We start from the raw sequence: 14,903 nt of genomic DNA, 5'->3' as shown, positions 1-14,903 counted from the left end.
GATAGTTACTCAAGCAAGTTCACATGCAACCAAATCAGGATCTATTACCTAATATCATAACAACTTAAAACTTCATTTTCACATCATATTCATGATGGACGGTCTAAAAAAGGATGCTGAAAAACCATATATATTATTATGCTTTCTTCCTGTCAAAATCTGACACCTACAATACCCAGAATGCAACTCAACCACTGATAGATCTGTCAGATATCTGTTCGGGTTTCTTTTGGCCTCAAGCAAAGATGAGCAGAGAACAGACATCATTGCTTTTTATTAACTCCATACCTGCACAACTTCTAGTCATCTGTGACATCATTGAGGTTCAGATTTTATGCAGCTAAAAAATAATTTTCTTATAAACATTAATACTCTTAAAAAAGCCTGTATACAGACTATAGCATTAAAAATCTCAAGGTTAACCCTTTAAGGTGGCTCTAAAAGTCATAACAATGAAACAAGGTAGAAAAAACAAGTAGTATAACAAAAAAGTAAAAAATAACTTACCGAGAATTGTCAGTATGCAAAGCAAAATGGCTGTCAGGGCATGAACACTGACTCCCATTCTCCGAGCCTCAGGTTTGCAATAAGTACGATTCCGGTTGGGATCACACTGACATATCTACAACATATTACCAATCAGTCGGTCAGTACCTTGCCTGAATGTCCATTTACTGAACATTCATTGAAGCTACATATTTACTGCATTAAAACTGGGTTTACAGAGACAAGACATTTCATCTTTACAATTATTTAAAATTATCAGTGCTAAAATAATCTCAAGCAGCTTTCAATATCACACACACAAAAAATGCATACCCCAACTGATACTGTGGAGACGCTGCTCTTGGAGGGATGTCCTCCGTCACTGACCCTTATATCCACCTTGTAATTCTTGGGGTCATCCAGGCTGAACGGGCCCTGTTTCACAATGAGAGCTGCTGTGCCATCTATACAAAGAGATACAAGAAAATACACATAGTAAGTTAAGTACAAAATATCACACCACCTTTGCTTCACAAATTTCCCTTAATTTGCCTCACCCATCACCTCGTTTCACTAAAGCAAAACTAATGCTCACCTGCTCAGTCTACAAAGTCTATTTATGTGAGTCATGCTGAACAGATAAGACTAGATTTGAGATAAGACAGCGAGGAGAGAGTGACTAAATAAAGGCAGAGAGATCATTTGTGGTTACGGCTTTGATGCATTTCAGATTGGAGTCAATTAGGATCATAAATAATCACAGAACATAAAAAATCTGCAAAAGCAAATCCTACAAGGAGCCAAGGCGGTTTTTAAATGAAGTGGCAGAACAAATGTATTAACATAGATCACTCTCCTTTGCAGAAGAATGTTGTTGTCATTGGAAATATCTCTTCATTACAGACTACTCTGTATGTAATTTGGTCTATCAGTGACCAGACAAAGTCTGATACAGAAAACTTTGGTCATCTCATTGCCGTCGTTTACATTTTGATGCCTCTCCATCGATTCTTTTCTGCTTTTCTTGCCCCTCACCCCCCATTTCCTGGCACATGGGAACCCCCAGTGTTAAGACAGAGGTTTACCTTCTCACTCCCATTCAACAAGAGTAACTGCCATATTGACTTGTTGTAATAATGTATGATCTTCAGTTACAATAAAAAAAGGCACCTTGAGATTACTGTTATTGTGACGTTATTAAAAAAGCTATTAAAAAAGAACTGAACTGAATTGCAGTTTTAGTTAAAAGAAACTTGTTGAGTAGATTACATCGATGTCCTTTTCATAGACCTGAGCAACAATACAGTCATTAGTCAGACTCCTGGCAGGCAGAAATTTCCTGCCAAACGCTTTCCTCCACAATATCCCACCACTAGAGGAATTTCAGAGAACACAATGGCAGGAAGGACCCTTCTGAATACTCTCAAATAAAGAAACACATTCAGTAGCTTTGGTTTAAGTTCAAGTTCAAACAAAAACAACTTTGCGATTTTTGACATTTGGACTTGAAGTTCAAATCCAGAGTGTTTAACAGAAGCCCTGATTTTTCACCAGCATGAATAACTTCCTGCCTGAAAGCATTTTCACAAACACTTGCACAGAGTCAAAGTATGTTCTTACACTTAAAGTCCTTTAAAGTGTTGCAATTCTTTTTCATGTACAAGTATTTCCAGCGAAAATCAGGTCACACTGTCTTGTGTGATTTATATAGGGGAATACTGAGAATGTTTACTGAAAAGATCTAGTCAAGTATTTGTTCCATTGTGTGTTGAACACCCAATCATTTCTACCTTGGAAATGAAAATATATTAAATACCTGCACCACAATTTAATTATTTATTTATTGTTTTTAAACTCTTCATGAAGGATATGTGATATTGTTGCTCTTTGAATTTGCAGTTGAAAGAATGCTCATGAACACAAATGAGTATATAAACTCTAAAACTGTGCTGCAGGTATTTCAAGTGTCCGTGTATATGGGAAAAGCAGCAATAATGAATACAGGAGAAGATTCAGTTCTGTAACAATTCCTCAATGCTGTATGGGAAATAAACAGTGATGACACTCTGGTGGTATCCAACCACCTTTTTGCATTGATCTTTAAAATATGCAGAGGTTACAGAGACACACTTGTGTGTATTATCCCAAAAGGCCAAGAGCACATAACATGCAGGACAGTGGAGCTCATTTCAAAGAGAAAAAAGTACATGATAACAAAACAAAAAACCAAACATCAAAAAAAAAAAAAAAAACATGCTTGAGAAGCACTGCAATTTCTATTGTTTTTAACCATTTATCTTCACTACAAATACATTCTTTATCTTCTGAATTCTGATTTCTCTGCACGATGAACTAAACTAAATGATGAGACAAAAGCACGAACATGAATGAGACTAGTCTATATACACAGAGTCTTCCACATAATTTTGACTCTATTCCCAGTCACAGGACATAGGGATGAACAAGGTTCTGCATATAAGGTGCTTAACTAAGTTTACTATCTCAATAACCAAGATAAACCAGATAAAGCCTGTATGACAACATCTGCAAAGGTATGTGTGGAAGGATATGGTTGTAAATGAATCCTTAACTAACCGAATAAAAGATGAAACAGCTTCTGTCCGCCCTTCATCTCATCCCTCCTCTCCGTCTCGTCTCCTGCTCCGTTTTTGTTTGATTTAATCTCTTTCCTCTCTCTCTGGATATTTCTCACTATCCTCTCTTTCTCTTTCTTTTTCTATTTACATATTTTTCTTCCGGCATCCTATTCATCTTTTCTTATTTTGTTTCCTTGTTTTCCTACCTCTCCTTCCCTTTTGTCTGTCCAGCATTAATGGGCTAAGCTTCATGTAGTCATGTGGTCGGAACATGGAGTCCTGTCACTTCACTGTGCAGCTACATTGACTGTTGGAGTGTGAGATTCTTTGTGAATCCCATAATGAAGGTTGTTTTTTGCAAGTTTTAAAGAGCTGGTAGTCGATGAATATTTCAAAAGCCTTCACTTTGCAGCTCTTGTTGTGTATGTGTGTGTTTGTGTCTCTAGGCCATGTTTTAGTTTGTGTGTTAAGTGGTGTGAGGTGTTGTCAGATGGGTTTTGGGGGGCACAGTCTTGAGCCACAGAGGAAAACATCGGTTTGCACTGACAACCAGCACTTTATCAAACAGCTACCTTCTTCTCTCTTCTCTCCTTTTCTCTGTCCCACCTTTCTTGCATCCCTGTTTCCTCTTCACCTTTTTAACCACTGCTCTTAAAATGTGGTGTTTCTAATGTTCTTTCATGTCCTCATCTTCTCTTGCTACTTTGTTCTGCAAGTGTCCTTATTTCATTTTTCATCCCATGCTCTTCTTTCTTCTCCTCCCCTCTCAAGGCACTGCTTTTCCTCCCTCTTCATTAGTTTTAGTCCTCTTTTATCTCAGGTTCTCATCTACTGTTATTCTCCTTCTTCACCCTGGCGTTGTTCCCGCTAGTGCAGGGTCCGCTCTTCGGCAAAGGTTTCTCCATTTGGTTCTGTCCAAGGGGTCCTCGGGTGATGCATTGACAGACTTAATGTCTTCCTTGATTTTGTCGGTCCACCGTTTCTTCAGTCTGCCTCGAGACTGTTATTCTCCATTTAGTTGTCTTGGATTTTCTATTTTTCCTTTCCTTCTTTAATCTTTGCCTTACGTAAAGCATCCATTTCAGTTTTATCTTCATTTTCTTTTTTTCTTTTACTGCTTGTAAGTCTCTTTTGGTTCAGTTCCTCCTGCTCTCCTCTTAGTTCTGAACTTCTTGCCTTTTTTAAAATCTTTTCTTGCACCTAAGCCTAATTTTTCCTTGCTTTTGCACTACTCTGTCTTTCTTTCCTCCTTCAGTTCAACAAGTCAACCCCTCTGGGCACGTGCACGAGTGGAATTTGTTGAGTAAAATTCACATCATTTTTCTGTTTATCTTCAATATGGTTCAGGTTTCAGATTAGATAGATTAAATACTAACACCTTACCTAAATGTTTCATCTGATTACCTTAGGCTTTCATTTACTTATATATTTTTTTTATTTCTGACTGCAACAGTTGGTATGAATTTCCCTCTGGCTGTCATGGATAATAACTGAATATGATGATAAAAATCATGAATGCACTTTTACTTCTGCTGTTATGTATCCTATATTGAATGACCTCTCCCCTAAAGCTGATACCAACAAATTTCTCTCAGGATCATACCTCTTCATATGTCACATCAGTTAATTCAAGCTAAACCTTTTTCATTTGTAAATATACAGTACACCTACATATTTTTCCCCAAATGACATCAGTACTATTCACTCTTTGAGCTCTTTGCATATGGAATAATCAAAATGAGATGTCTGCATGCTGGCTCCAACTAGCTGGTTCATTTTAGTGTCTACAGACATACTACATCCTGAAAAAGACCACTTGCATCATTTAATGAATGAGAATCAAACAACCATCATGCCTTTGAATCCTTTGACTACTTTGAAGACATTAGTTACAGAGGTTTTAGTATTGTGTGTGTTAATATTAATAAGTTTTCTCTGATTAAAATTCTTTGTTCATCCCTAATATATTCCAATGTGTTAATTACTCCTCATTTAATGAGAAAAACTAAAGCATGATATAGATATACTAAATTAAATGAGCAAATTAGCATGTCAGCACAATCCGTCCTAAAATACTAACAATACTGGTCAGTTTTACATGTGACCTTTAGCAGTTTCACTGTTTTTTAAGCACAGGCGTAGACAGTTCATCTTCATGTGCAAAACATAAGACGTGCTTTTTTTTTTCTAAATTAAATGTAATCACAATTAGCATCACAATTAGCACTAAACCTGTAAATCAGTTAGCATGTCTAATTTAGATATTCTTATCGTTATATTTTGCACATTGAGAAAGGAACTCCCACTGAGAAATTTTGTCACTGTTCTCTTGGTAAATACCCAAAGTAACTGGAGGATGTTTTTGGAAGTTAAAATAATTTTACATTTCAAAAACAGAACATTGGGCTTCACATAGAATTCCAGTTGTTGCATAGCAACAAGTTCCAAGGCTAGTGCTTGCTCAGAGCACCATTTAAAGCAACAAGCAAGAAAAGAAAAGTAAATAAATGTTCAGTACACAGAAGGACTTACTGCCATAGTTTCTGATGGAGAAGTTGGAATTCTCACTCGCCAGACTGAAAGTGAAGGCAACTGGCTGATCATCTTTATCTGTGGCAGTCAAGGTTCCAATTATCTGAGGAAAGACCAAAAAATGACTCTAAAATTAACCTTTCTGCACATTGACTGCACATTTCTGCAGTCAATGTGTGCAGTCCATATATGTAAATTATATATGCACTGATTTATGCAGACATGTATGGCATGCATGTGAATCATTGAGTCATCGACTGCCATGTACATGGCACGTGGCAAAAACACCATTTTAGGTTGGGATCCAAATTTCAGATTATGTATATTAAAGTCACAATTGGAAAAAAAATCAAATAAAAACTTAACTGTAAATAATGGAGAAACCTATTGTAGCTTCCCAGGCTCCGTTATTGAGGAGACAGACAGTTAAATATGCGTTTAGGCTTTTATGTAAAATGCATTCATTACCCCAGCTCATCACATGCTTGGCTTCACGTGAGTTTTAATTCAGAAGACACATCAACAACAATTCAGCATGATCTGTTGGCGTTTAGTTTCCATTAAGATGCATCCTCTAATAATAAGAAACAAGCTTCTCCTCATGTTTTCTCCTAACCTGACACAGCAGATGGCTGCCTTTCCCCGAACCTGGGTCAGCAGAAGATTTCTTCCTGTTAAAAGGGAGTTTTTCCTTCCCGCCATCACAAAGTGCTTGCTCATAGCAGATAATTTGATTGTTGTGGGATTTTCCTGAATATTTAGAGTCTTTACCTTATAGTATAAAGCCACTTGAGGCTAATGTTTTTGTGTGATTTGGTACTATATAAATTAAAAAATATAATTAAAATCTATAAATAGTATAGATATAAAAACGATCACCTCTTACCGTATTAGACTCGTCGTTCTCACATATATAGATGTCGTCAGCTCTGAGTTCAGGTTCATTGTCATTCACATCCTGAACATTAATATTAACTTTTACAACTGACTCTAAACCTAGAGAGGAAAGAAAACATCACATTAATGACACGTCTAACAATGAAAATAGTCCACATAAATGCGCAAAAGCTGCAAACAGAGATTCAAGAGGGCATTCAGTAGTGATAGTATAATTTAGTCTCATTCAGTATTTGCGGAGGAGATGCAAATGTGGAAACAACTGCACTTTTTGTTTCTGCAACACTTTGTGTCATTTATCTTAAAATACTGAAGCCACATAGAAATGAAATATAAAAGTTCTTAAACTAAGGATTTAGTTGTCATTTACCTTGATGCGCCAATGTAACAGTGACTAACTATGCTGGAGATTAGTGTGTATATCTCTGTCACTGAAGGACTAGATTAAAGGTCAAGTAACTGAAAGCATTTCTATTTGTGAGCTGTTTGTTGGACAGCTATTTTCGTCACATTAAAGCATCTTTTACATTTATTTTATATCACTGATGTTCTTTTTGAATATTCATCTTTTGATAAATATGTGAGTCTCTTTTTTGTCTCTTGTACTAAGATTTTGAATCTATCTTTAGTACAGAACATGTACTGTATACCGAGGACCTTGTCAAGCTCAGGGGACCATTGTCTTCCTTAAACGCTGTGACAAGCCACTAAAATAGATCTCTGTATTTCATTCATTGCTGATCTAAAAATATAGAGTTTGGTTTGGAAGCTGGAAGTGAACAAAGAGGCAGTCTAATGTGATTTTCCTGCTTACTCTCTCCTTCTCATGTGGGTCGACCAGGTGTTATGGTGGTGTGTTAAGTCTGTAAAAATCCCCGTTAATGTGTTACACTCCCATCCTTCAATAAATCTACAAGAGATGTTCAGCCAAGAGAACAAACTGTCTTTTTTGGCCTTTGTACTTTAACTCCCTCCCTGTATGCACATTGCTGTTGTTGTAAAACACGTGGTTTCAATTTTTCATGTGAGGATGTATTGTTTAGAGGAAAGGGATTAATAAACCCTGTACAGCTCTTATGAGAGTGTGTGACATACCACTTGGCTCCTCTTGCGCCTTAACTTGAAACATGTGTGTGGGCTTATCCTCTCTGTCCAGATTTCTCAGAGTGTACAGTTGACCTGTGAGTCGGTTGATACCGATAGGACAGTCCGGCTGCATGATGGAGAACCTAAACAGAGAGACCAAGATCACTCTAACAAACACTTTACAGGATTAGTAACACTATTACTTGTTTTGGGGAATGAGTGCAGCATACTGTATGGTTTTGTTGGCTCTGTCAGGATCTCTGGCTTTGATGAATCCTATGTTGTTCACATGCATTTCTTCCTTCACGTTAAAGCTGTACATGTCCTCAGAGAAGATCGGTGGCTCATCTACATCTAACACGTTGATGTTGACCTGGCAATTTTAAATGATTTAAATGATTGCCAACAGTTTAGACCAACATTGGAAATGTAATTGTACTAGGAATATGAAACTATGAAATGTTTTGTTTAATTTTTTTTCTATAATCCTTTACACAGCATCACACTGTGTCCTGCTAATCCGAATCTGTGAAAAGTATTTCTTGACAGTGAAGCATTAAATACATTCCTCAGCATTGATTCTCTTTTTTTAGAGAATGAAAATCAAGTCGGCAACTGTCTTTGAAGATGGCTAAAGTGATCAATAAAATAAAGTAAATAATCAATTTGAACTGCAAATCACAAACATTCACTTGCTGACTCATGAAAGTTACAGTTGCCCTGTTTGATATTTACCTGTGCACTGGTGATTGCAGCGTTTGTGTTGTCAGCGGGAGTTTGGACATTTTCTTTCATCCGGACAGTGAAAGAATAGCTGTTTGTCTTCTCAAAGTCCAGAGCCTAGGGAGCAAAGATAGTGTGAGTGAGTAAGCAACATGTCAGTGCTAATTAGATTAGAATTGATAGCTGTGACTCTAAGCTTCAGTGCAGAGTCAATACTATCTTTATTACATAAATATACAAAACAGTGTTCGTAGTGGAAGGTTGCGCTCTTTCAAACATTAAATATTTGAGATTTTTGTTGTCGTTAATTTCCATTTTTTTAAGGCATCTGAAATTAGATTATGCTGTTTGCTTAAAGTTCTCACTAACACAGAACTCAACTGTATGCTGTGTGAATCTGATGCATTTGGGTTCTGTTACAATTTCTTTCAGTCTTCCACAAAATTAATAGTAGTCCTTCAACAATATGTTACTCTTTAAGCCTGTCAACTTTAAATCTTTTGACCTCATTTTCCTTGTAGGTCTTTGCTTGTAACTGGGGACACACTGCATTAGCACCTTAGTGGTTTTTTTCTTCATAAATGTGTCTTGTACACCTGCATCAGTCCACCAAGGACAACTAACGATTTCAGGTGCAAAAAGGCTGTAAATGTCACAAATCAGTCTATGCAACCTGTGTAGCTCACTTTCCTCAATTTTTAAAAGGTTCTATATTTTTGGGTGGGGGGCAACAACAACTTTTAGTTGCAAAGTTTTATGGAAACATTTTTACATTGGCAAATATAAGAGCTCTTACTGTCATATTCACATTGGCACTATAATTTATTTCCTATGTATTAGAAATACACAGATATTCTTATTTTTTCTGGCAGACTCTTTTATCAGTGAATGGGACACTAAAGGTAGAGAGGAATATTCTGCTAACTGGATTATTCATGGTTACAAGGATAGTCAGTCCCAAGGTATCAAAGGCATTTGTAAACAGCTTAACAAGAATAAGACCTTAACCACAGTGTGGCCAACAGCTGGCTTATTCTGTATGTGTAAACACAGCCGTTGAGAAAGATGAGAAGGGCTCGAGAGCTGAGGGGAAGATTGAGGTACGATTTGATTCCAGGCCAGCAAGGGTGCAAGCCATTACAGAGCTCATTTCATTAGAATACATTTCCAGCTCTCTGATGTCCTAAATACTTTATCTGAAGAGCACAACCCAGTGAAGTCAACCTGCTAGAAATCCCGCAAGCATAAATATCTTTAGAAACCAGAAGGAGGCCAGATTTCAAGTCAGTCTTAAACACGTCACACCTTATACATCCTGCAGGAAAAAAAATCTGAAATTTGACATTGCACCTTTTAATGTTATATATAATTAGTGGCCATGCGGTGGCAGAGTATGCAGGAAGGCTTCAGAAACCACTTTGAAAATGTCAGTACATTAGTATTTTGAATTTGTGGAAATCCTGTCACCATGCTGTGGCTATGATCCTCGTTGGTAATGGTAGACTGCAAATCTATTTTTGTGCTAAAGCTGTTTGGGCATGAGGTCCCATCAATTTGGATGCTGTAAAAAGTGTGAGGATACAACACTTCCCAAAACACTCTGATTTACTTGTGTACATATATAAATAAAAATAAAAGCGAGTTGCCCTTTATGTATTTTAGGATATGCATCCATTTCCTGGTGCTGCATGGAGAGACTAAGCCAGTTTACATAGCACATTAAAACTAAATTATTGATTTGATTACATAATATTTATGCGCAATATGTGTTCATGAGGAAAATGAACACACTAATTGGATTTTTAAAAATCTATGTATTGCAAAACAGATGGTCATCAGACTGATAAATCTGCTTTTACAAAAGTAATAATATTTCACTAATTTCACCGTTTTTTGTTTGTTTGAAATACAGAAAGAAAACCCACATAAAAATAATGTCTGATGCACATTTATAATATAAATTACTACAATCCCTTGATTGGTAGCAATAGGTCAAGTAGCTAATTGAGTTTATAAGCCTGGTACTGATTAAAATTGATCATGTATAATAAAATTTTTAAAGGCAATCACTCAGGAATGGTGCCACTCCTCGTGGTAGCATGAATGATGAAATTTCACCTTTATCATATTTTGACCAACAACCAAACAACTTTGGCAGAATAACATGTTTGAATCAAGTTAAATAAATAAAAGAATAAAATGACAGTCAAGGTTTGTTTCAAAATAATTCAAATTAATCCAATGAAATCATCATGTCTTTTAAAACCATAAAATAAAGATGAGGTTGAGCAGGTCAGAGCTGTTTGCGTGCACAGGGAAAAAAAATGCTGGGAACCATGTCTCTATTTTATCCCCAAACTGGAGACAGCAATTACAAGAGAGAAATCACTCTCTAAATGAATTATACAAAAATATGGGACAGCCATGGCAGTTCAGGAATGTTAAATTGAAATACAACAGAGAATTATACATCAAATATGGTTGCCCCACATTCCTCTTATAAGCCAAACAGGAAATGAACCAGCAGAACTGTTGCACAGGTTCAGCTGGGTAGTGATAAACATAGCTATATGCATTAATTGTAGTAAAAATGCTGATAAACGTACTTGTAATTCCATCAGTTAGACATATCCATAATATATACTATATAATACTAGCATGGATTTTATTAACATAAGATTATACACGATTGATGGGAAAAAAAAACAACTTATTTTGTTATGGTTATGTTATGGCTCTCTTTCTACCATTTACACATAAGTCTCCTACCTCTTTGAGCACGAGGTTTCCATCCTTGTTATGGTTGGGTTCAATATTGAATATGTTGCTATTAAGATTTTGAATGGTAAATATGGGCTCCTTGTTCTGAATCTCATCTTTATCCACCAATTCCAGAATCCCAATCGTCTCATCCACCTTGTGGTTTTCTGGAACGTTCAGATCATATTTTGCTGTGGATGGAAAACACACACTAATTAAGACTGAATATTTCTGTTGATTCTGTACAATTTGATAATGTAATGCTTCTAATGGTTCTAAAACCTGACTGATGATAATCTCTTCTTTTTAAGCATCTCTTTATCATTACTGTAAATGCTCATAAAACTGTTCCTTACTTCTGGTAAAAGAAGCAATGTTGTCATTGATGTCAGTTATCTTAATAGTGACCGAGGTGGTGGCTGTGCTGCCAGAGGCCAATCCTCTCATGTCCTGAGCTTTAACCACCACCACATACTCCTCCCTGGTTTCCCGGTCCAAAGTGTTTATCTTGCAGCTGATCACACCTGCAGAGGGACAGAGAAAGAGCGAGACATTTGGAGAGGGTGTTATCTTTCAGGTCAACTCTGACTCATATTACAGTAAAAATAGCTTGAAACCCTCAAGTGATCCTAAATTAATTTGCCAGGATGAAAAAAGGCCGCTAAAGCATGGCAAACATGGTGGGTACCACTGGAGTCAGCCTACCTGTGATGCTGTCGATTTCAAAGGCTGAAATGTCTCCATGGGTCAAAGAGTACCTGAGTTCTGCATTAGCAGTGGTGGGGTCATCTGCATCAGTAGCTTTCACCTCAACCACTATTCTTCCTAGAAGAAGGAAATAATATACATGTATGATAGAAATCCTCATAGTAAATAGCTGATCATGTTTAAGTGTATGTGTTTTGCAGATGTCAAATGGTTAATGCTTCATGACTAAGTGCCAACACTGTAATTAAAGTCACCGACTTGTGTTTTTCACAGCGAGATGTACTAATGATTGTGACAGGTGTGAGCATAATGTTTCGTTTTGCTTAGGATTTTCACACTTCAGTCTATTTTGAATCTGTCTCATTACCCCTGTTTAGCAGATGCCACATGCATACTTAAAAAAAATAATGTTTAGCAACTCTGAAAATTGTGTTTCTGTACCTTTTCTTTCTGAGTTTGGGTTCCTTCCTTAACATTAACCACTACTTGAGAGTGTGATGCCTCATTATACTTCAACTGGAAGTCTACATTGTAGATTATAACCGAAAACCCCTATTAACTCTACACCACAACCTTCCTTGCCATTCAGCCATTGTAGGCTGCGTTAACCTCATGTGTGGTTACAGTTCTCAGGAGGTGCACGTGGAAGGCTACAATCTAGGGTTAAGAGGGGTTTCCAGTTACATCGTAGGTTTCCACTGCACAGTTAAGGCACGAGGCAGTACAGATAAACGTAAATGCATGAACATCTTTTTTAACCTGAAATAAGCTGCTGGCAATTCCTTCTACAAAAAAAAAAATAAAAAATCCTTGATAATACTTACCTATTCTAGACCTCTCCTCAATGGATCCATTGTATGATTGAGTGAAAACAGGAGTGTTGTCATTGATATCTGTCACCTGGACAACAAATTCTCCAGGGTTTTCTATTCGGTTGCCATATGCATCTGACATCATAGCAGTCAAATGGTAAGCATTCTTCTTTTCTCTGTCCAGAGATTTGGTGACAAACAGGTCTCCTTTATTATCCACGATGAAGATGTCGTTTGCTCCCTCACCTTCTATTTTAAAAACCCCACCTGGGTTACTCTTGTCTGACTTGAGCTGAGAAAGAAAGAAAATAGACCTTTTAATAAATTACTGCAAATAAACTATTCTGAAAAAAAAAAAATTCAGATATGCATGAAAGAGATTCTCAGCAACAGATAGTGCCCCAGATTCACTTTGGATGTTATAGCTTCAACCTGAGGGGGCGTGGCAAAATACCAAAATGCTTTCTCATAGACAGCCATGGCAAGGAGAATGCTGTTTTTGACTCTGAGGTGAAAATACTAATATTAATATACCCGTCCTATCTTGAGCGGAGTCACAACAGGTTTCTCCTCTTCTACATAGAGAGAGTTCCAGATCCAGCCTCTTTTTTGCCGGAACAGCACAGGATGGGATTCCTTTTTGACAATGTCAGCTGGGCCGAGATTCTCTCTTTCTACCCCAGGAAGTCCAGAGTCTTGAGCAGTGATGACGGTCAAGGCCATAGTGGCCATAAGTCCTGTGGTCCACTGCTGGAGCCAAGCCATCATCTGGACAGAAGAGGATAGGATCAAGAAGAGAGAGGAATGAGAGGAAGAGGGGGTAAAAGAATAAAGATGAAAGAAGGAAGAGGCAAGACAGGAGTAAAGGATGCAGAAAGGAACATTGGGGTAGTAGAAAAGAGAGAAGAGAGAGGGACCAGAAAGGAACAGAGAGAGGATCACATTAAAACCACTTATCAGCTACGGACAGACCCCTTCACTGTGCACGGGTGAGACTTAGAGTGAAGGCCAAGGACTCTCTGTCCTCCCCTTACAGTCAGCTACTGAGCTCGAGGTCTAGCTATCATTTAGGACCAGGGCTCTTAAAGCTTTTCATCCTGGGACTCCAATGAAACATTTAGCCCCTCATCATGGGACCTGGAATGAAAGCACATCACCACTGTGGTCATATGGGGATCTATTAAACATAGGCTTGTGACCTATTTTAGGTCTTGACCCACTGGTGTAGTGCGAGAGAGCGGCACAGACAGAGAAAGAGAGACTGACAGAGATGCTACAACCACTTACGATGTCTGTCTTAATCAGCCATTAGAAAGGCCACTTTCCATAAAGGGACTTTTTGACATTTGGATTTCTGGATTTTCTTTCTGGATTTTCTTTGTTCTTTTTCAATATAAGGTAGCTCGGGTTTTGTATTCAAAGTTGAATAATTCCGGCAACTCATCCAACAGCTGTAGAGACATAATACTCAAAGCCAAAAAGTTAGCCAACATCATTATTATTCATCAAAAATGTTTGTACAAAGCAACTATAATTAATATTAGAGATGGCACGATACCACTTTTTTATGTCCGATACCAATACCGATATCATAAATCTGGATATCTGCCGATACCGATATGAATCCGATATAGTGTAGTTTTTAATCAATAAAACAGTTTTTTTTAAATATCTTGCTGCATTTCATATAAGTTCATACTCAAGTTTAAAAAACAAACAAACACTAAAGCTATTCTGTTATACTTGTATGCAAAAAATACACTGCACCCAAAATATTTCATAGTTCAGCAATACTGATCAATCTAACGAACTTAAACCTACACCATCCTCCCTATTCTGGTATTTTAAAGAGTACTTAGCGGAAATATTAAGCAACCTAACTAATAGGGTTGCAAGCTCCCAGCAAAAAATAAATAAATAGGGAACCACCCCCCACCCTCCGCCTCCTGATGCTTAATCGCGGTAATCAACTTTAATTTAATGCACGTGTAAAAAAAAAAATGCACAGAAATCAATTATTTTTCCACAATAATTAAATAGATTCAACATCTTTCTTCAACAGAATTGCAGACAGCACAGATGGTACCTTCCCAAAGCAAAAAGTACTATAGCTTACTAGGGTATATATTAGACTTAACAGTTACTATATACAGTAATGGACTTCTATACATTTTACATCAGATCAAAACTTTGGGTGTAAGATTCAGATAATTATTTATTAAAAGCTACACATTTTAAATGAGAATAAGAAAGAAAAGTATTTCTTTGTATCCCCACTTTTCCCTGTTAATGCCCTATCGGC

The 14,903-nt window shown here is 37.1% G+C and overlaps 1 protein-coding gene across 2 annotated transcripts in view; it reads right to left on the bottom strand.

Moving 5' to 3' along the window:
* cdh5 (cadherin 5) overlaps positions 1-14,903 on the bottom strand; it is a 67,648-nt gene that overhangs the window by 10,384 nt on the left and 42,361 nt on the right. For both annotated transcript variants that reach the window (XM_004553496.4, XM_076891466.1), the window contains exons 3-14: positions 13,136-13,369; positions 12,614-12,893; positions 11,787-11,906; positions 11,438-11,605; positions 11,091-11,272; positions 8,334-8,438; positions 7,829-7,971; positions 7,608-7,741; positions 6,502-6,611; positions 5,616-5,718; positions 820-950; positions 508-622 (exon numbers count right to left, since the gene is read on the bottom strand). In XM_004553496.4, the coding sequence (XP_004553553.2) occupies positions 508-622; positions 820-950; positions 5,616-5,718; positions 6,502-6,611; positions 7,608-7,741; positions 7,829-7,971; positions 8,334-8,438; positions 11,091-11,272; positions 11,438-11,605; positions 11,787-11,906; positions 12,614-12,893; positions 13,136-13,369 (1,825 nt within the window). The remainder of the gene's footprint in view (positions 1-507; positions 623-819; positions 951-5,615; positions 5,719-6,501; positions 6,612-7,607; positions 7,742-7,828; positions 7,972-8,333; positions 8,439-11,090; positions 11,273-11,437; positions 11,606-11,786; positions 11,907-12,613; positions 12,894-13,135; positions 13,370-14,903) is intronic.

The sequence above is a fragment of the Maylandia zebra genome, linkage group LG13, assembly GCF_041146795.1.
Source record: "Maylandia zebra isolate NMK-2024a linkage group LG13, Mzebra_GT3a, whole genome shotgun sequence".
Classification (NCBI taxonomy): Eukaryota; Metazoa; Chordata; class Actinopteri; order Cichliformes; family Cichlidae; genus Maylandia; species Maylandia zebra.
The sequence above is the reverse complement of the archived record's forward strand: the minus strand, read 5'-3'. Positions and strand labels throughout refer to the sequence as shown.